Source organism: Peromyscus eremicus, chromosome 1 (genome assembly GCF_949786415.1).
Source record: "Peromyscus eremicus chromosome 1, PerEre_H2_v1, whole genome shotgun sequence".
Taxonomy (NCBI): Eukaryota; Metazoa; Chordata; class Mammalia; order Rodentia; family Cricetidae; genus Peromyscus; species Peromyscus eremicus.
This window is the reverse complement of record NC_081416.1, coordinates 163,235,862-163,253,844: the sequence shown is the minus strand read 5'-3', so window position 1 is coordinate 163,253,844 and position 17,983 is coordinate 163,235,862. Positions and strand designations below refer to the sequence as shown.

At 52.3% G+C, this 17,983-nt stretch overlaps 1 protein-coding gene across 1 annotated transcript in view; it reads left to right on the top strand.

Annotated features, from left to right (window-relative positions):
- The window catches only part of Myh14 (myosin heavy chain 14), a 61,241-nt gene that overhangs the window by 14,107 nt on the left and 29,151 nt on the right, over positions 1–17,983 (top strand). The window contains exons 7-16 of the mRNA XM_059278196.1: positions 1,138–1,230; positions 1,448–1,511; positions 2,945–3,043; positions 3,867–4,007; positions 11,958–12,053; positions 14,222–14,340; positions 15,759–15,911; positions 16,007–16,180; positions 16,678–16,851; positions 17,241–17,355. Of these exons, the coding sequence (XP_059134179.1) occupies positions 1,138–1,230; positions 1,448–1,511; positions 2,945–3,043; positions 3,867–4,007; positions 11,958–12,053; positions 14,222–14,340; positions 15,759–15,911; positions 16,007–16,180; positions 16,678–16,851; positions 17,241–17,355 (1,228 nt within the window). The remainder of the gene's footprint in view (positions 1–1,137; positions 1,231–1,447; positions 1,512–2,944; positions 3,044–3,866; positions 4,008–11,957; positions 12,054–14,221; positions 14,341–15,758; positions 15,912–16,006; positions 16,181–16,677; positions 16,852–17,240; positions 17,356–17,983) is intronic.

Genomic DNA, 17,983 nt, shown 5'->3' with positions numbered 1-17,983 from the left:
TGCCTGCCATGTGAGCAGAGAGAGGCCACACCACACAATAACCCGAACACACCTGAGCTACTCCTCCCAGCAGGGCTGGAGAAACAAGCTCTCGTACGACCAAGGCACATGGCCCTCTCCTTGCACAGCATCTTTTTTGTTTGTTTTATTTATTTTTTCTGAGATAGACTCTTTTTTTTTTTTTTTTCTCGGTGCCTGTCCTGGAAATCGCTCTATAGACCAGGCTGGCCTCGAACTCACAGAGATCCGCCTGGCTTTGCCTCCCGAGTGCTGGGATTAAGGGCGTGCGCCCCCACCGCCCGGCTCTGAGATAAACTCTCACTTCGCTGCCCAGGCTGGCCTTAATTCACTCTAGAGCACACGCTGGGCTTGAACTTGTATCAGTTCTACCTTCACATGCTCAAGTGCTGGGATTACAGGTGTGGGCACCGTGTCTGGCTGTGTTTGGGGGTTTATTTGTTTGTTTTGGTTTTTGAGGGTCTTTTTTGTTGTTGTTCATCTGACAAAGCCACCAGCTAATGTAGACTGAAAAAACACAGGCAGGCTACCATTCACTGAGCACCTACTGTGCGTTGAGCACCTACTGTGTGCCTGGCTCTGGCACCGGAGGAGCTGGAAGTAAGTCCAGAATAAGGATCCTGGCATGGAGCCACCAGTGTTGAATGCCTGCTGTGCACCGGGCAGTATACATTATTTTGCAGCACTTTCCGTGGGCAGTATATATTATTCTCTGAACTTGTTTCCGCGAGAACGTATGGGGACCTGTAAGCTACAGCAGCAAATTCGTCAGCAGAGGGCGGTTGACAGTTTGGTGTGCACGCTCGCAGGCCTCTCCCCGTGTTTATCACCGTGTGCATATGTAGAAGTAACCATGTTCGTGCTGTAGTTTCTAACCCACTTCGTTTCTTGTTAATGAGAACACAGCTGGTTCTGCAGCATTTTCTCCTTTGTTTGGGTGTTTCACTTCCGCTCACCAAATCTCCCAGAGCCCTCTCTATTCCCCTCTCTACACACATGGCAGGAAGACCCTTCCACCCTGACACAAAGGCCCCACCCGGAGAGTCCAGTCCGAAGCCCTAGCCCCATGAGGAGGCTTCCTCCCCTTTTCACTGATGCACTGTCTCCGGTGTCCTGCAGGGGGAGCTAGAGCGGCAGCTTCTTCAAGCCAACCCCATCCTGGAGGCCTTTGGTAACGCCAAGACGGTGAAAAATGACAACTCCTCCCGCTTTGTGAGTATGGGGACTGTGCATCTGGCAGTCTGGGAGACTGGGGCCCGATTGGGGGTAGGGAAGAAGGATGGAGGGAGGAGACGGGTCCGGAACCCTAGAGTTTGAGAGAGAAGGTCTGCAGCCTGGGACGCACTACTTGTGTGAGCTTTAGGTAGAAGGAGGAGGTATGGATTTAGGGAGATCCCTCGACTTAAGCCCTACACCATTTTTGCTCCAGGGCAAATTCATCCGCATCAACTTTGACGTTGCTGGCTACATCGTGGGCGCAAATATTGAGACCTGTATCCTTTGAGGGATCTTGGGAGGCATGGGTTAGCCGCCAAGGAGGACAGCTCTCTGGGCCCTCACCCAGAAAAGACACCCCGGGGTGGTCCTTCAAGGGACCCATGGTGATGTTCAGCTGGGACCGTGCAGCCTTGTGAGGACGTGCTGGCTCTAGACCCTCCACACTCATGCCCAGTTTCTGATGTCCCACTCAGCTCGTGGTCAGACCCTTGCTGTGCTTTATGGGAGTGGGGGCACAGGAGTCCAGTGAGAGACAGGAGGGCCTGGGTCTAGGAAAGCCAGGTGAGCGTCCACAGTGTTCTCTCAGTGGAGCTGTATAGGATGTACTTGTCTAAACAGCAAGATGGGACGCTATCAGGGGAAAGTCGCCCAGAAAAGCTAGGCAGAGCTTCAGGGCTCAGCGTTGTACTCGGATGAGGTCGCTCCACTGCTTGCTGAGTCTCGGACCCACGCTCCTGGGGTGCCGTGTACCACACTGAAGCAGCACGGCGGAGCAGACCTGTCACGAGGGGCCGAGGGCTGAAGAGATGGCTCTCCATGTGGGCCTGGGAACTGAACTCACATCTTCAGACTCGGTGGCAAGCACCTTTACCCACTGAGCCATATTGCAGTCTCCTATTGATTTAAATTTATTTTGTTCTGTTATTTAGTAAGTGTGGGTGTTTTTGCCTGTACCTACGTCTGTGCGCCATGTCCCCGGTGCTGTCAGAGGCCGGAAAAGGGCACTGGGTCTGGAACAGAGTCCCAGAGGGTTGTGAGCCCCATGTGGGTGCTGGGAATTGAAATGCAGCCTCTGCTTAAGAGCGGCCTGTCTTCTAGCATGGTGGCGCACGCCTTTAGTCCCAGCACTCGGGAGGCGGAGCCAGGCGGATCTCTGTGAGTTCAGGGCCAGCCTGGGCTACAGAGCGAGATCCAGGACAGCCAGGACTACACAGAGAAACCCTGTCTCAAAAAACTGAAAACAAAACAAAAATAAAATAAAACAGCTGTATTTTTTTTGTTTTTGTTTTTGGTTTTTTTGTTTGTTTGTTTTGTTTTGTTTTGAGACAGGGTTCCTCTGTGTAATCACCCTGGCTGTCCTGGAACTTGTTCTGTAGATGAGGCTGGCCCCGAACTCACAGAGATCTTGTCTGGCTTTGCCTCCCAAGTGCTGGCATGCGCCACCCCACCCCCACCCCCAGCTATCCTGTGTTCTTAACTGCTGATCCATCCCTCCAGCTCTATGTTATTTTTATTTTATTAATTAATTAATTAATTTATTTTTGAGACAGGGTCTCACACTACAGTTCATGTTGGTCTGAACTACAGACTCATTATGTAGTCCAGGCTGATCTGGAACTCATCACAATCCTCCTGCCTCTGCATTCCAAATACTGAAGGCGTGGGCAGCGCGCAGCCCGTTGGCTCCTTGACTTGCCTTCCCTCCCAGATCTGCTGGAGAAGTCCCGGGCCATCAGACAGGCCAAGGATGAGTGCAGCTTCCACATCTTCTACCAGTTGCTAGGGGGCGCTGGGGAGCAGCTAAAAGGTCAGTGTCTCTTCCCCAGCCTGCTTTGCCCTGGGAGAGTAGGTGTGAGACATAAGGTCTCCCTCTCCTCCGCACCCTCAGCAGGAGCCTCATTCCCAGAACAGAGTCACCGTGTCCTGTCCCGACGCTCCTGTGGTGTGTGGGAACAGTGCAGTAGCCTAGCTGCAGAGCCCTGGGCTCCTGGATTGGGTTCTGTCTGCTGCCTCCCAGCCCCTGCTTTCCAGCCTCTGCTTCCAGCTGCCTCCTGGCTCCATTCCTGCCTGCCGCATCTGTCCTGCACCCCTGTTCCTGCTGGCCTTGTGGTGATTCTGCCTTGCTGTAGCCTCTGGCAACTCCATGCTTCCGGTTGAACCTACTGTGTGCTGTTGCGCCTGCAAGCTGCCTTCTGTTGAGGTTCCTGCCAGCACCGGGTGCCTGTTCCCCTTCCTGTGGTCCTCAGCTCCCACTCCTTGCAGCTAAAATTGTGCCTTCTCTTGTCTCCTTTTCTTTTTGAGACAAGATCTTGCTATGCAGCCCAGGCTAGTTTGGAACTTGCAGCAGTCCCCTGCCTCAGTCTCCTGAGTGCTAGAATGACAGGCAAGTCGCTGTGTCTGACTTTGTAGCTCCTTATTTACATTCTGTCCACAGCTTCTTTCTCCCTCCTGGTTCCCGGACTGTTCCTCTGACACCTTGGTTTCCGCTCTGTGGCTTCTGGCAGCACATGTGTCCCCAGGAGCTGCCTCTGCCATCTTGGTCACCAGACTTACCTGCTGCCCGAGGCCCAGCCAGCACCGCTGTAACAGATGCTCAGGTCCTGGCCCTGACTTCTGCCCTCTCCCCACAGCTGACCTCCTTCTGGAGCCCTGTTCCCATTACCGCTTCCTGACCAATGGGCCCTCGTCGTCCCCTGGCCAGGAGCGGGAGCTATTCCAGGAGACACTGGAGTCCCTGCGTGTACTGGGCTTCCTCCCAGATGAGATCACAGGTGAGTGAGCCCAAGCTACCAGGGCCCAGCCACTACTACTTTGGCCAGTGTATTCAAGCATTTATTCATTCATTCATTCATTCATTCATTTGTTGTTGTTGTGCGAACATATTCAGTGTGTGCAGGTGGACATGTGTGTACAGATGAGGTGTGTGCACCTGCAAGTGTACGTGCACATATGGAGGCCAGAGATCAACCTTGAATGTTGTTCCTCAAGAGCTCAGCCATCTACCTTGATCTTAGAGATTTTTGTTTGATTGATTTTAAAGTTTAATTTTATTTATTATTTTTTAAAAATGTATTACCACTAGGTGTGGTGGTGTGCACATCTAGGAAGACCGATCTTGAGTTCAAGGCCAGCCTGGTCTACATAGAGAATTCCAGGCCAGCGAGGGCTGTAATTCTGTATTTATTTTTGTGTAAGGAGCATATGGACACACATACGTCCTAGCATGTATGTGAGACTCAGAGGACAGCTTGAGAGAGTCGGGTCTTCAGACTGGCGGCAAGTTCACCAGCTGAGCCACGTCACCAGCCCTTATTTATTATGAGTGTGCATGACGGTGTCTGTGTCTGTGTGCTGTGTGTATGTGAGCATGTGTGAGTGTGGTGTGATTTGTGTGAATGTGAGCAGGGGTGTGTGAGTTTTGTGTGTGAATGTGAGTGTGAGCATGTGTGAGTGCAAGTGTGTGCGAGTGTGTGTGTACCCGTTCTCCTGCCACTGTTGGTTCTGGGGACTGAACTCAGGCCGTCGGCTTATGTGGTAAGCACGTCTGTGGACTGAGCAATCTCTTCATCATCACTGCTTTTGGATTGGTCGACCTCCCAGGCTGCCATTTAAGGATTTATCGAGTATCTGCTGTGTATGAAGGACTAGAGCTCTTTGGGGAGGAGAGGGTGGATCGCCCCTCCTCACCTCGGGGAGACTAAGGAAGTGAGATCAACCAGCCATATAAATGACAGGATCCACTAGAAGCTGGGCAGAGTCTGGAGGGGCACAGAGCGGGGAATGGCGGTGGGGGTGGGGTGGGAGTTGGGGTACAGCTCCACACAGGAGGTCAGACAAGGGTACCTGGAAGAAAGGGTGCTTGGACAGAGGCCTGAGGTGGGGGGCAATCACTACTCGAGAGGGCTAGGAAGAACACTTTCTGCAGCTGGGATGGCCTGCATAATGGCCCTAGGGCAGGGAAAGTGTGGCATGTTTGAGAGATCAAAGCTTCGGTGTGAGATGGGTCTTCTTTGAAGTTTATTTGACTTTTTATATTGTGATAGTAAGAAGAGCTCTTGGGGACAGACAGGAAAGGAAAAGCCGCCGGTTTAACAGTGATGTGTCAAGTTGACAAGGGATGGAGTGTCCTGGTTAGTTTTTATTGTCAAATTGACCTTGACCCTTCCGGGAGGAGGGACCTCAATCGAAGACTTGTGTGATCAGATTGGCCTGCCGGCATGTCTGTGGGGATTGTCTTGATTGATGTTGGAGGGAGGGCCCAGGCCACTGTGGGTGGGACCGTTCCTAGGCAGGTGGTCAGGAGCTGTGTGAGAAAGCAGGGCTGGGCATAAGTAGGAGGGCAAGGCAGTCAGCAGCCTTGGTCGTGGTTTCTGCTTCACTTCCTGTTTGAATTCCTGCCCTATGCTCTCACTTCCCTTAGTGTGATGTGACGTGGAAGTGGAAGTGGAAGCCAAGTGAACCTTTCTCCCCCATTTTTTTTTTTTTCTTTTTGTTTGTTTTTGGTTTTTCGAGACAGGGTTCCTTTGTGTAGCTCTGGCTGCTCTGGAGCTCACTGTGTAGACCAGGCTGGCCTCAAACTCACAGACATCCTTCTGCCTCTGCTCCCCGAGTGCTGGGATTAAAGGTGTGCGCCACCGCCGCCCGGCTTTGGTCACAGCAACCAATGCAAACTAGATGGGACACCGAGACAGGCTCTTCTGCTGCTCACAAACTCCCGTGTAGCCAAGGATGACCTGAACTAATTCTCCTGCCTCCACCCCGAGTGCTGGAATGACAGGTGTGCACCAACATGCCTCGTTTATGTGGCGTTGGGGGTGGAACTTAGGACCTCATACATGCTAGTCAGGCACTCTGCCAACTGAACTACATTTACAACCCTTGATAAAAATAAAATTAGTATTATTTTTGGTTTGTTTCAGACAGAGTCTCATACTATGTCCCAGGCTGGCCAGGACCTCACTGTGTAGCTCAGGCTGGCCAGGACCTAATATGAGGCTAAGACAGGCCTCAAGCTCATTGCAATTCTCCTGTCTCAGCCTGCAAAGTGCTGTGATGACAGGTACTGCCCCTTCCCCAGCTGACCCACACTGTTGTCTTTTGAGAGGTTGTGGTGTCTTCCTTTTGGATGGACTGGGCTGTCCGAGAGACCCCCAGGTGTGTGGGGGTCAGCTGGGCCCCCCCTCACAGTCTGATTCTCCCCAGGAGCTCCTTTGGCTCCAAGGCCCAATCCAGAGTGCTGAGCACCTGCCCGTGTGCCCCCATCCCCACAGCCACAGCCAGAGTCCTCACCGTGGCTTTGTAACTGTCCAGACTGCAGCTCTGCCCCACCAGGTGACTACCAGACAAATTCAGAGCCTGGCCATGGCCAGCCCGGCCTCTTGATGCCAGATGGCCCATGTGACCCTCCTGCTGCTGGCCTGCTGTGCAGAAGATCCAATGGCAAATGGGAGTTTTCCATTTTGCAAACGAAATTTTCAGAGTTTGAATGTGCTTACGACCAGACTTTGGATCACTACAATTTCAGCTAACTTATACCTTCCAGAGATAGGACCACAGTGTGGTCATCGTCCTGAGACTCTAGAGCCTGGCTCTGGAGTCCCACTGCCCTCCCAGACACATTTAACTTAATTCATTGATTTATTTTGGTACTGGGAGTGAATGCTATTCAAGTGCACACCACTGAGCTACACCCCCAGCCCCTCACTGGGGGATTCTAGGCAGGGGCTCTACCACTCAACCACACCCCCAGCCTCTCACTGGGGGATTCTAGGCAGGGGCTCTACCACTCAACCACACTCCCAGCCCCTCACTGGGGGATTCTAGGCAGGGGCTCTACCACTCAACCACACCCCCAGCCCCTCACTGGGCGATTCTAGGCAGGGGCTCTACTCCTTAGCCACATCCTAATCTTGGCTGGTTTCAGCTGTGAGGAACCACATCACCACCATCCACAAAGTGGTACCAGTTCCCCACTCCCCAACTTTGGACCTGCGTACCCTCCATCCCTCTAGGAATGGTAGTCTCCTTGTGTTCCATTAGTATGGAGTAGAGCCCACCATCTTTGCATAGACTCGGATCAAGGATGAGGCAGAAGGTCCCACCTCCCTTCAGAAAGAGATGGCAGCGTGGTTGTGGACCCCGTAACCCATTTCCGGAAGTGGAGATGGACCCTTGTGTGCCACCTGAGGGCAGCCTGGGGCAGACAGCATTTGGGACTCATCAAGACAGGACCTCTGTGCATCTCCTCACTCTGTATCTTTCCGTGCCAACCGCAGGTACCGTAAATGCCAGGCTGCAAAGCTGGACAGTTAGCAGACACAGGGAACTTGGTCGTCTCTCTATGAGCAAGACTCTTGAACTCATGACAGTCCTCCTGCCTCAGCCTCCCAGATTTCAGAATTAGAGATATGAGCCACCATATTCAGCCTCATTTCCTTTGGGGTGGTCCCTGGAGTCCTGATCATGGAGCTGTCCCCTGAGTATGTGTCACAGGGTTAGAGTGACCCGATACTGGATTGTAAATTATTCAGTTTTGAAGACCCACAACTGTTTTTATGTCACAGATGGGGACTCTGGGGCCCCTTTTCCTCCCTGCAGACCTGGCTGTCACCCCAAGTGAGCTGAGCCTGGTGCCCAACCCTGCCCTGCCTGATCCCAGCAGCACCCACGTTTACAAGTCTTACAGACAGATCCCCTAGAGTTAGTCGAGAGTCCCTCACAGAGAGTGGGAGCTGCCTAACAGGGATTTCCAGACCTTATTCAGCAGCTGTGACTTCTGTCCCTGGCTCTCGGCACACCAGTCCTCAGCTCTGGGACCCACGACCTCATGCGAAGTGGTTCATGTCAGCTGCGAAACTCGGCATTCCTGGAACTCCTGTATCTCTGCCCTACCCCTCACCATCTTCCACTCTGAGAGGGTCCAACAAGAGACCAGTGAGTCCAGTCCCTTCATACTGCCCAGCAGGGGAAACTGAGGCCCACATGGGCATTCAGCAAATTATTTTTTTCATCTCAGATTTATTTATTTATGTGTATGGGTGTTTGCCCACATGTGTACTTATACACCAAGGATGCCAGAAGAAGGTCTTAGATCCCCTGAAACTGTAGTTACAGATATTTGTGAATCACCATGTGACTGGTGAGATTAGAACCCAGGTCCTTTGTAAGGGTGGCAGCCAGTGCTCTTAACCACTGAGCCATCTCTCCATCCTCTGTCCAGCAAATTCTACCTTTCAATACTGGGCTTATGTTTAAATATTTGCTATTTTGTTTTGTTTTATTCTTTTTTCACATTTATTCACTTAGTGTTTGTGTATGCATGCATGTGTGCTTGGAGGTCAGGGGACAACTCCACAGTGTAGGTCCTGGTAATCAGGCTTGGTGGCAAGACCCTTCACCAGCTGAGCATCTCATCAACCTGGATTGCTTTTTGTTGTTGAGGGAGTCTGTAGCCCAGGCTGGCTTTGAACTCCTGATCTTCCTGCCTCCACTTCCCAAGTGCTGGGATGACAAGCATGTACCACCACAGTGTGTGTGTGAGTGTGTGTGTGTGTGTGTGTGTGTGTGTGAGAGAGAGAGAGAGAGAGAGAGAGAGAGAGAGAGAGAGAGATCCCAGTTTCTTTTGGACAGCCCCAGCTGAAATTCTAGTTCTGCCAGCTTATGAATTTAGTGATCCTAAGTTTGTGAATCACATGCCTCAGTTTCCCCATCTGTCAAATAGGGATCATAGGTAGCAGATGATCCCTAGAGCTGTTTCTGAAGGTCAGGTGCTTGGAATGGATGTGGTGCAGGGAAGAGAAAATAACCCGTGTTTGTTGACTGGGTCAACATTAGAAACTGAACACCTGTTGGAGGCGGGTGCAGTGCATGCTGTGTTGATCCTTAATGTTGCCATGGAGACAACAGACACAAACACAGCTGTAGCAGCCCATCATTGACCCCAGCGCCAGTGCCCTCAGAGGACAGAATGTCTCAGAAGGGTGAGCAAGTTTTGATAGAACTGAGCAAAACCAGCTTCTGGGACTGAAAGATGGCTCATTGGTTAGGAGCATGGGTTGCTCTCCCAGAGGGCCCAGGTTTGATTCCCAGCAACCATATAACAGCTCTTGTGCGTCTGTAACTCCAGTTCTAGGGGATCTGATGCCCTCTTCTGGCCTCTGTGGTCACTGTGTGAACATGATGCACAGATACATGCAGGCAAAACACCCATACACATAAAAACACAGGGAAACAGCAACAAGAAAAAGGGGGTCAGCAACAGTCCTCCCAGGTCACAGTGGCTGTCCCCCATCCTCCCCCGGCCCATGCAAAACATTTCTGTGATCTTGGTGATGATATCCTTGAGTCACATAGGCTGAGCTGTTCCTCCACCGGGTGTCCTCCAGGGGGCAGTACAACCCTGGTTCTCCAAGCACTTAGCATTCCTTGTGGAAAAAACAGCACACTGACACACGGCATTTATAAAATCAAATTCACTTTCTCCCTAGATCTATCTGTAACCCCGAATCCTACTGTGGTCAGGGGTCTCTGAGGTCTGTGGCTGGACACCTTACGAAGATCCTGGGCAATAAGACTGGGGCTGGTGCCCAGTTGGTAGAGGGGGTCCTGTATGACGTCCTGGGCTCTGTTACCAGAACTGATAAACCAGGCCTGGTGCCGTCTTGTCATCCCAACACTAGGGCAGTGGAGGCAGGAGGTCACCCTCAGTTACGTAGAAAGGTACGGGCCAGGCTGGGACACACGAGGCCAGTCTCAAGCATTCAAATAAAAACCTAGGAAATAGAAATTGGGATGGGAATAGATTTAAAGGACAGAAGAATATTTTGTTCCGCTTTGCCAGGAAATGGGCCAGTAAGACAGCTCACTAAGTAAAGAGGCTTGCTGCCAAGCCTCCAACCTGAGTTCAGTTCATGGAATCTACATGGTGGAAGGAGAGAACCAGCCCCTGTAAATTGTCCTCTGACCTCCACGGACATGCTGTGGTGCATACCCACACAAACCACAATAGATAAATAGTAAACAATTGTGAACGGAGCCTGTGTGGTGGCACACACCCTTAATCCCAGCACTCAGGAGACAGAGGCAGGCAGGTCTTGGAGTTTGAGGCCAGCCTGGTCTACATTAGGAGTTCCAGGTCATCCAGAACTATGTATTGAGACCCTGTCTCAACTCCTACCAAGAGAGAGGGACAGAGTGACAGAGACTGCCCGCCAGGGAACACATATGTGCAGATCAGACTGTGAGGTGACCTAGCACAGCTTTCTGGGGGGTGTCCCCTCAAGTTGCTGAAATTTCAGTATTCAGCCCTTGCAGGGAATTTTCTAGAGAAATCTTAGCTCTTTCTGTTCTGTTCTTTCAGAGTCCCTCAGTGTGGGCACTCAGAGCAGAGTAGTCAGCCAGCGTCAAAGCAAGATGCTCAAGCCATGTCAATTCAGACTAGTGAGCCTGTCAATTCCGACTAGTGAGCCTGTCAATTCAGACTAGTGAGCCTGTCAATTCAGACTAGTGAGCCTGTCAATTCAGACTAGTGTCCTTTCTGGGATTCACTTGGTTCCCTATCTTAATGTGTTTGTGTGTGTGTGTGTGTGTGTGTGTGTGTGTGTGTGTGTGTGCATGTGTGTATGTGCACATGAGTGCAGTACCTCCAGAAACAAGGAGAGGGCGTAAGATCCCCTGGAGCTGGAGTTATGTGGGTACTTGGAAAAGAACTTGGGTCCTTTGGAAGTGGAGCAAGTGCTCTTAACCATGAGGCGGTTCTTGCCATGTAAACTGCCCTGCAGCCCAGTGCTGGAGCAGAGAGGCTTTGGTGACCAACTTGGGAAACAACTTGTGAGACTCACTTCACTGTGGCATTGACTTTAATACCCTTGACCACAAGCTCTGTGCATCAGAGTCAGCAATGGGGCTGGGGAGATGGCTTAGTGGGAGCACCTGCTGTCAAGCTTGAGGACCTGAGTTCCAATCCCCAATACTCATGTCAAGAGTTGGGCATGGGGCTGACAGGATCGCTCCGTGGGTGAAGGGGCTTGCTGCCAAGCCTGATGACCTTAGATTTTTGAAACAGGTTCTCTCACTGAACCTGGAGCTTGACAATTTGGCTAGGCTGGCTCAAGGATCAATCCTCCCGTCTCTGTCTCCTTAGTCCTGGAGTTACAGATGTGCACCACTGCACCTGACTTTTTATGTGGATGCTGGGGAATCAAACGCAGGTCCTCATGCTATGCTTGCACAGACTGCTTTATTGGCTGAGCCATCTCCCCAGCCCAACATCTGGCTCATTTGAATCCTGTATACATCACATCTCTGTTCATGGGAAGACAGGCAAAGCAAAGCTTGAACACAGAAACCTGAGTGTATTGATTCCGTTGGTTTTTTGTTTTTGTTTTTAAAGATTTATTTATTATGTATACAATGTTCTGTCTGCATGTGTGCCTTCACCCCAGAAGAGGGCACCAGATCTCATTACAGATGGTTGTGAGCCACCATGTGGGTGCTGGGTATTGAACTCAGGACCTCTGGAAGAGCAGCCAGATCTCTTAAGCTCTCTACCATCTCTCCAGCACCCACCCATCCCCCACCCCGTGTATTTTTTTTTTAAAGTCTAGCTGAGGCCACAGAGAGCTCTCAGCTCTGGGGTACTGAGCACAGCTTTGGGTTCCTGCAGCATCACTGAGATGGTGCTGGAGTCCCCTCCTCACGTGACTCTCCACTCCGCCCCACAGCCATGCTGCGTACTGTCTCAGCTGTGCTCCAGTTTGGCAACGTCGTCCTGAGGAGAGAGCGGAACACGGACCAAGCCACCATGCCTGACAACACAGGTACTACCACGTGTGCCCTCCGCATGCTCCTTGCCAGATCGTCCCCGCCAACCTCTGCCCTTCGCCTTGGACGGCTCTGACTCCTGTACTTTGCAGAGGTCTTGCCCAGAGCACTGTGGCCAGGCTTCCTCCACTTTAAACAGCCTTGCTGGAGACAACCCAGTCATTGCAGGAAACTACCAGAGTCCCCACCCATGCCTGAGTAAAGGCCCTCCTCCAACCTTGGGCCCTTCTAACTCCTGGTCCCCCTGCTTTTCCCTCTCAAATGCTGGCGTAGAAGGCCTGTGCCACCACACCCAGGCTCATATCACCCTCCTTGTTTTTGTTAAACAGTGAAAATCATTAATTCTCTCCCCGCTTCTTGTTCATTGTTTAGGACGGGGTCATATGTAACCCAGGCTGGCCTCGAACTCCTGGTCCTCTTGTATCTACCTTTTTTTTTTTTTTTTTTTTTTTTTGGAGACAGGGTTTCTCTGTGTAGCCCTGGCTATCCTGGAACTCACTCTGTAGACCAGGCTGGCCTCGAACTCACAGAGATCCACCTGCCTCTGCCTCCCAAGTGCTGGGATTAAAGGTGTGCACCACCACCGCCCGGCAAGCATCTACCTCTTAAATGCTGGGATGATAGGTCTACCCCACCACCTCCAGCTGAAATAGCTGTTATTTTTGAGCCCTTGAGTAGATAGGGAAACTGAGGCTCATCACTCAAATGACCTGCCCATTTTTGTTCACCCAATGAGTGGCATCGACTGTGAGCTATGGGCAGCCCCAGAGCTTCTTGGGGTAAAGGAAAGGAGTGTGGCAGGTGGTTCCTTCTCCAGTCCTCCTGACCCCTGTGCAGTTTGTTTTCTTTTTAAATGTAGACCAGGCTGGCCTTGAACTCACAGAGATCACCTGCCTCTGCCTCCCGAGTGCTGATACTAAAGGGGTGCGCCACCACAACTAGCTTTTTTTGTTTTATGTTTAATGAGGCAGGATGTCACTGCAGCCCAGGTTGACCTCGAACTCACAGCCAGCCTACCAAGTGCTGGGATTTGGTTGTCAAGGAAGGAGAGACAGTTGCCCACAGTCAGACCGCTGAGATGTCTGCATCCTAGGGCGTCTCCCCTGGGGTTTCCCTACCCTGTGCTTGTGTAGCTAGAGACCTAGACAGAAATAGAGTTGGCGGACTCCCTCTGGACATCCGAAGCTCTGTGTCCTGGTTATAAAACCTTCCAGCTCACTCTCAAACTCTGCACAACTCAGAAAATCTGGGGAACTGGGTCACTGCTCCCCACCCGTCCGGCCCTGAGGTGCCCACTGTGGCCACTGGGGGCGCCACTCACCAACCTGGCACTACCCTGTGGGGGCACACCTGTTTGCTTTTCTTAATTGAGGGCAGACATTACAAGCTTTTTTGGTGGGGTAGAGGGGAAGGGGGTCAAGACAGGTTTTCTCGTAGCTCTGGCTGTCCTGGAACTCACTCTGTAGACCAGGCTGGTCTTGAACTCAGAGCTCTGCCTGCTTCTGCCTCCCGAGTGCTGGGAGCAAGCGTCACCACACCTGGCTTTCCCTTCTTGCCTTGAGGAGTCGCTTCATGCGCTGTAGTAGAGCCCTGTGGTGGGAGTGTTGGGGTCAGACAGGATCTCATGTAGCTCAGGTTGGCCCCCAACTCGATTTGTAGTTGAGGATGACCTTGAATCCCTGATCCTCCTGCCTCAAACTCTCCGATACTGAGATGGCAGTGTGTGCCACCGTGTCTGACTCTGGTGTCTTTTTAATGTATTTCTTTCTAGGCTTCTCTCTTTCCTTCTGTGGAGCTGAGCGTGTAGAGGAAGTGTTCCCTCAGTGAGGCTGACGGTGCCGCAAAGATGGCCCGATTCCGGCTTTAATTCAGAGTGGAAAGGGAAACACTCCTCCCACGCAGCCTCGCTGTGCCCCACAAACACCATCCACTTAACGTGTTAGTGTTGAGGTTCTTTTTATGCTAGGTTTTCTTATTGAAAATATACATCACTCCAGCCCGGGTGGCACAGGCCTGTCAACCAGCGCTTGGGTTGCTCAGGAGCTGCTATGGCAAGAGCCAGGGGTGTGGTGCCCCCTCCCACACGCCCTCCCCTTTCCCAGGGGTGTGGTGCCCCTCCCACATGCGCCCCCCCCCCAACTCCCGTCACTCCTCTCTCCCTCAGCTGCCCAGAAGCTCTGCCGCCTCTTGGGACTCGGGGTGACGGATTTCTCCAGAGCACTTCTCACACCCCGCATCAAAGTCGGCCGGGATTATGTTCAGAAAGCACAGACCAAGGAGCAGGTAGGCGGGGACCCCGCCGTGCAGGGGCAGGAAGACCTGGCTTGTGATTTGTGGTCCTGGGACTTCTAAATTGTTATTATTACATGTGTTTGTTTATTTATTTATTGGGGGGATGTGCACATGCCACAGAGTGCCTGCTGAAACCAAAGGACAGTGTAGGTCCTGGGGATTGAACTTGGGTCGTCAGGCTTGGCAGCGTTCCTTCCCTGCTGAGCCCTCTTACTAGATCTTTAAACATTTTATTCATCTCTAACACTTAGCAGGCTTGCCTGCCCCTGCTCTGTCACCAGCCTTGGAGGGGGGGGGGGGTCGAGCAGTAATCAAAACACAGGTCAAGGGCTGGGGAGGTGGTTCCATCAGCAAGTGCCTGCCTTGCAAGCCTGGGGACCCGACTTTGGCCCCCAGAACCCGTGTGAAAAGCTGGAGAGGTGGAGACGGGAAGATTCCCAGCTCTCACTGGTCTAGCTGAGTGAGACCAGGGAGAGACCCTGTCTTAAGGAATGGGATGGGGAGTGACTTCTCCTGAGCTTGACCTCTGACCTCCACACACTCATGTGTGTTCGCATTTGCGTACACGTGCACATACGTACCAACAAAAATAAAGACTCTTACCTCAGGGGCTTGGCAGTGGTTCTCAGCCTTCCTAGTGCTGCGACTCCTTAATACAGTCCCTTCGCAACCCACAGGTAGAGAAGCACTGTGCTAGGGCAATGGAGACTACACAGGCAAATGAGAAGGGTGGTTCCTCTGTGAAGGAGGGTTAGTGATGTCAGACAAAGCAAGGGAGAGGGTCACTGAAGCCGTGAGCAGTAGGTGAGAGGTCATATAAGGTCTTGGGAACCACAGGAAGGAGGTGCTGTGGGAGGCTGGGAAGCAACTTGATTTCATTTGTCTTTTATATAAAGATACTCTTGGCTACTGCAATAATTGGCTCCTTAGGCTTCATATACAGGAAAGGAAACTCAGGGCTCCTGTCATAATCCAGACAAAGATGGTGTCTCAGACACAGTAGTGACAGAGAGGTGACCACGGGTTGTAACTACTGGGAACAGGAAAGAGCTTGGGAATCCCCAGCTTTCTGTCTCATCTGCAGCCTCTAATAACAGAGAAACTGAGGCATGAAGAGGTTTATTCATGGAGAGGGCCTGAGATCACACAGCCTCTGAGTGGCTGCACCGGATTTGAACCCGGACTCCTAAATCTGGAGCTCACACTGTGCTGTAGAAATTGAGTTAAGAGGTGGAGGAGCGGGGAGCCTGATGCACTCCAGGACTCCAGTAATGGCAGCGTGTTGTTTGTGCGGTCCTGTTTGGTGTTCATACCCGAGAAGCTGGGAGATGAACTCCGAGGGCCCCAAGTTCGGTGACGCCCTGCTCGATCCACATGTGCTGGGCCTCACTGTGCATCTTACCCTGCAGGCTGACTTCGCTCTGGAGGCTCTGGCCAAAGCTACCTACGAGCGCCTCTTCCGCTGGCTGGTTCTGCGGCTCAACCGAGCCCTAGACAGAAGTCCGCGGCAGGGTGCATCCTTCCTGGGCATCCTGGACATCGCGGGCTTTGAGATCTTTCAGGTGCGTACCTTTGCCTTACGGTCCCTCTCTCCAGTTCTGATGCCTCTGCCCTTGCTCACCACCCTATTCCACAATTCTCCACAATTCTCTCGTAGCTGAATTCCTTCGAGCAGCTGTGCATCAACTACACCAACGAGAAGCTGCAGCAGCTATTCAACCACACCATGTTTGTGCTGGAGCAGGAGGAGTACCAGCGAGAGGGCATCCCCTGGACATTCTTGGATTTTGGCTTGGACCTGCAGCCTTGCATTGATCTCATCGAGCGGCCGGTGAGGGGCCAGGACCAAGGGGCCTGCAGCCCAGACCCTCAACGCGCAGCTCCGCCCACTGCTAGACCCACACCGTTCAGCTCTGCCCGCTGCCTAGACTTTCAAAACTGGGACCTGACCACCACCCACACTCTTGAAGCTCAGTCTTGTCCACTGGCCAGACCCAGAAAGCTTGGCTCTTCCCAATACCCAACCCCGCCTCACTGTGCCCCACCCACCTGTGAGAATGCTCCTCTTCTGCCTGCCACAGCGCCCTCCACAGACCCAAAGAGGAAATGTCCGGCCAGCGCCCCAGCCCCATTCCTTTGACCAGTGACTGGTGATGGAGTCTAGGGCCTTGCACAAGCTAGGCAAGCGCCCAGCTGCTGAGCCACCCCCGCCCCAAGTCCCCAACCTCGAGCTACTTCTTTTTTTTTTTTTTTTTTATGGCTGACCGCTAGCAGCCTCCTGTGTCCAAACGTGGGAATCTGACTTCCGTTCCTCCCCTTGCTGCTCAGGCCAACCCTCCAGGTCTCTTGGCCCTCCTGGACGAGGAGTGCTGGTTCCCCAAGGCCACGGACAAGTCTTTCGTGGAGAAGGTGGCCCAGGAGCAGGGCAGCCACCCCAAGTTCCAACGCCCCAGGCACCTGCGGGATCAGGCGGACTTCAGCGTCCTGCACTACGCAGGCAAGGTGAGGGCTAGGCTGGCTGTGGACCCCACTCAAGGACCCAGGGATTCCATTTGGCCCCCGGGGCGCATAGGCTCTTGTGACACAGAGAGCACAAGACCAAGTAAACCACCTGTGAGATTCACAGAGTCTCACGCTTGTGGCCCTTGGTGGGAACGGACTGAGTTTGAGAACGGAGGAGGCCTATGGGGCCAGAGCAGAAGGAACTAGAAGAATGTTGTGGTTACGGAGGGCAAAGGGGTGGCCTACAGGAGGGTGGGGGATGTAGAGAGGGTCAGGCAGGTGAAGCGCAGTTCAGAGGATGGATACAAATTGACGCCAGCGTTCTAGTCCGTGCCAAGCACCTGTGTGGGGAGCCCAAGTCTTACTGTCATCTGCCTGGTTCTGTTCAGGTTGACTATAAAGCCAATGAGTGGCTGATGAAGAACATGGACCCGCTGAATGACAATGTGGCTGCCTTGCTTCACCAGAGCACAGATCGTCTCACAGCTGAGATCTGGAAGGATGGTGAGGCCCCCTTCCTAGGGTCTGTCCCCAGAGACTGTGCTCCTTCCTACCTCCAGTGGGAGCAACAGCTAGAGAGGGAGAGAGGAATGATGAATGGGTGGGTAGGTGCATGGATACATGGAGGACTGGGCTGGTGGGCAGGCCAGTGGATAGATAGATGGACATGTGGATGGATTGATTGGTGGATGATGGACGGGTGAGTGGATGAGGTGGATGGGCAGGTCAGGAGATGTATAGATGGAGGAGTAGATACATGGAAGGCTGCATGGGTTGAGGTGTGGGTTGGTGGGTGGATGGATGGATGGATACATGGATGTGTTATTATCTTAAATTAGCATCTCATACAAGGATAAGAAAGAAGACATATATGCCCTGGACATATTAGTGTCAGTGATTGCTTTTAGTAATAGTCTCCTGTGCAATCAGATCAGAAAAATAAGTGCAGTACTCCTTGAGACCCACAGGACACTGGGCCCTCAAAGACTTATGTAAGATACCATAGTATTCACATTTGACACACACATCTTCCCATCCACTGTTTTTCCCTCTCTCCCTATAGGTTGAGTCATACCTCATCCTACTTATTTAACATAATGCAAATGATATGTAAATAGCTGTTACACTATCA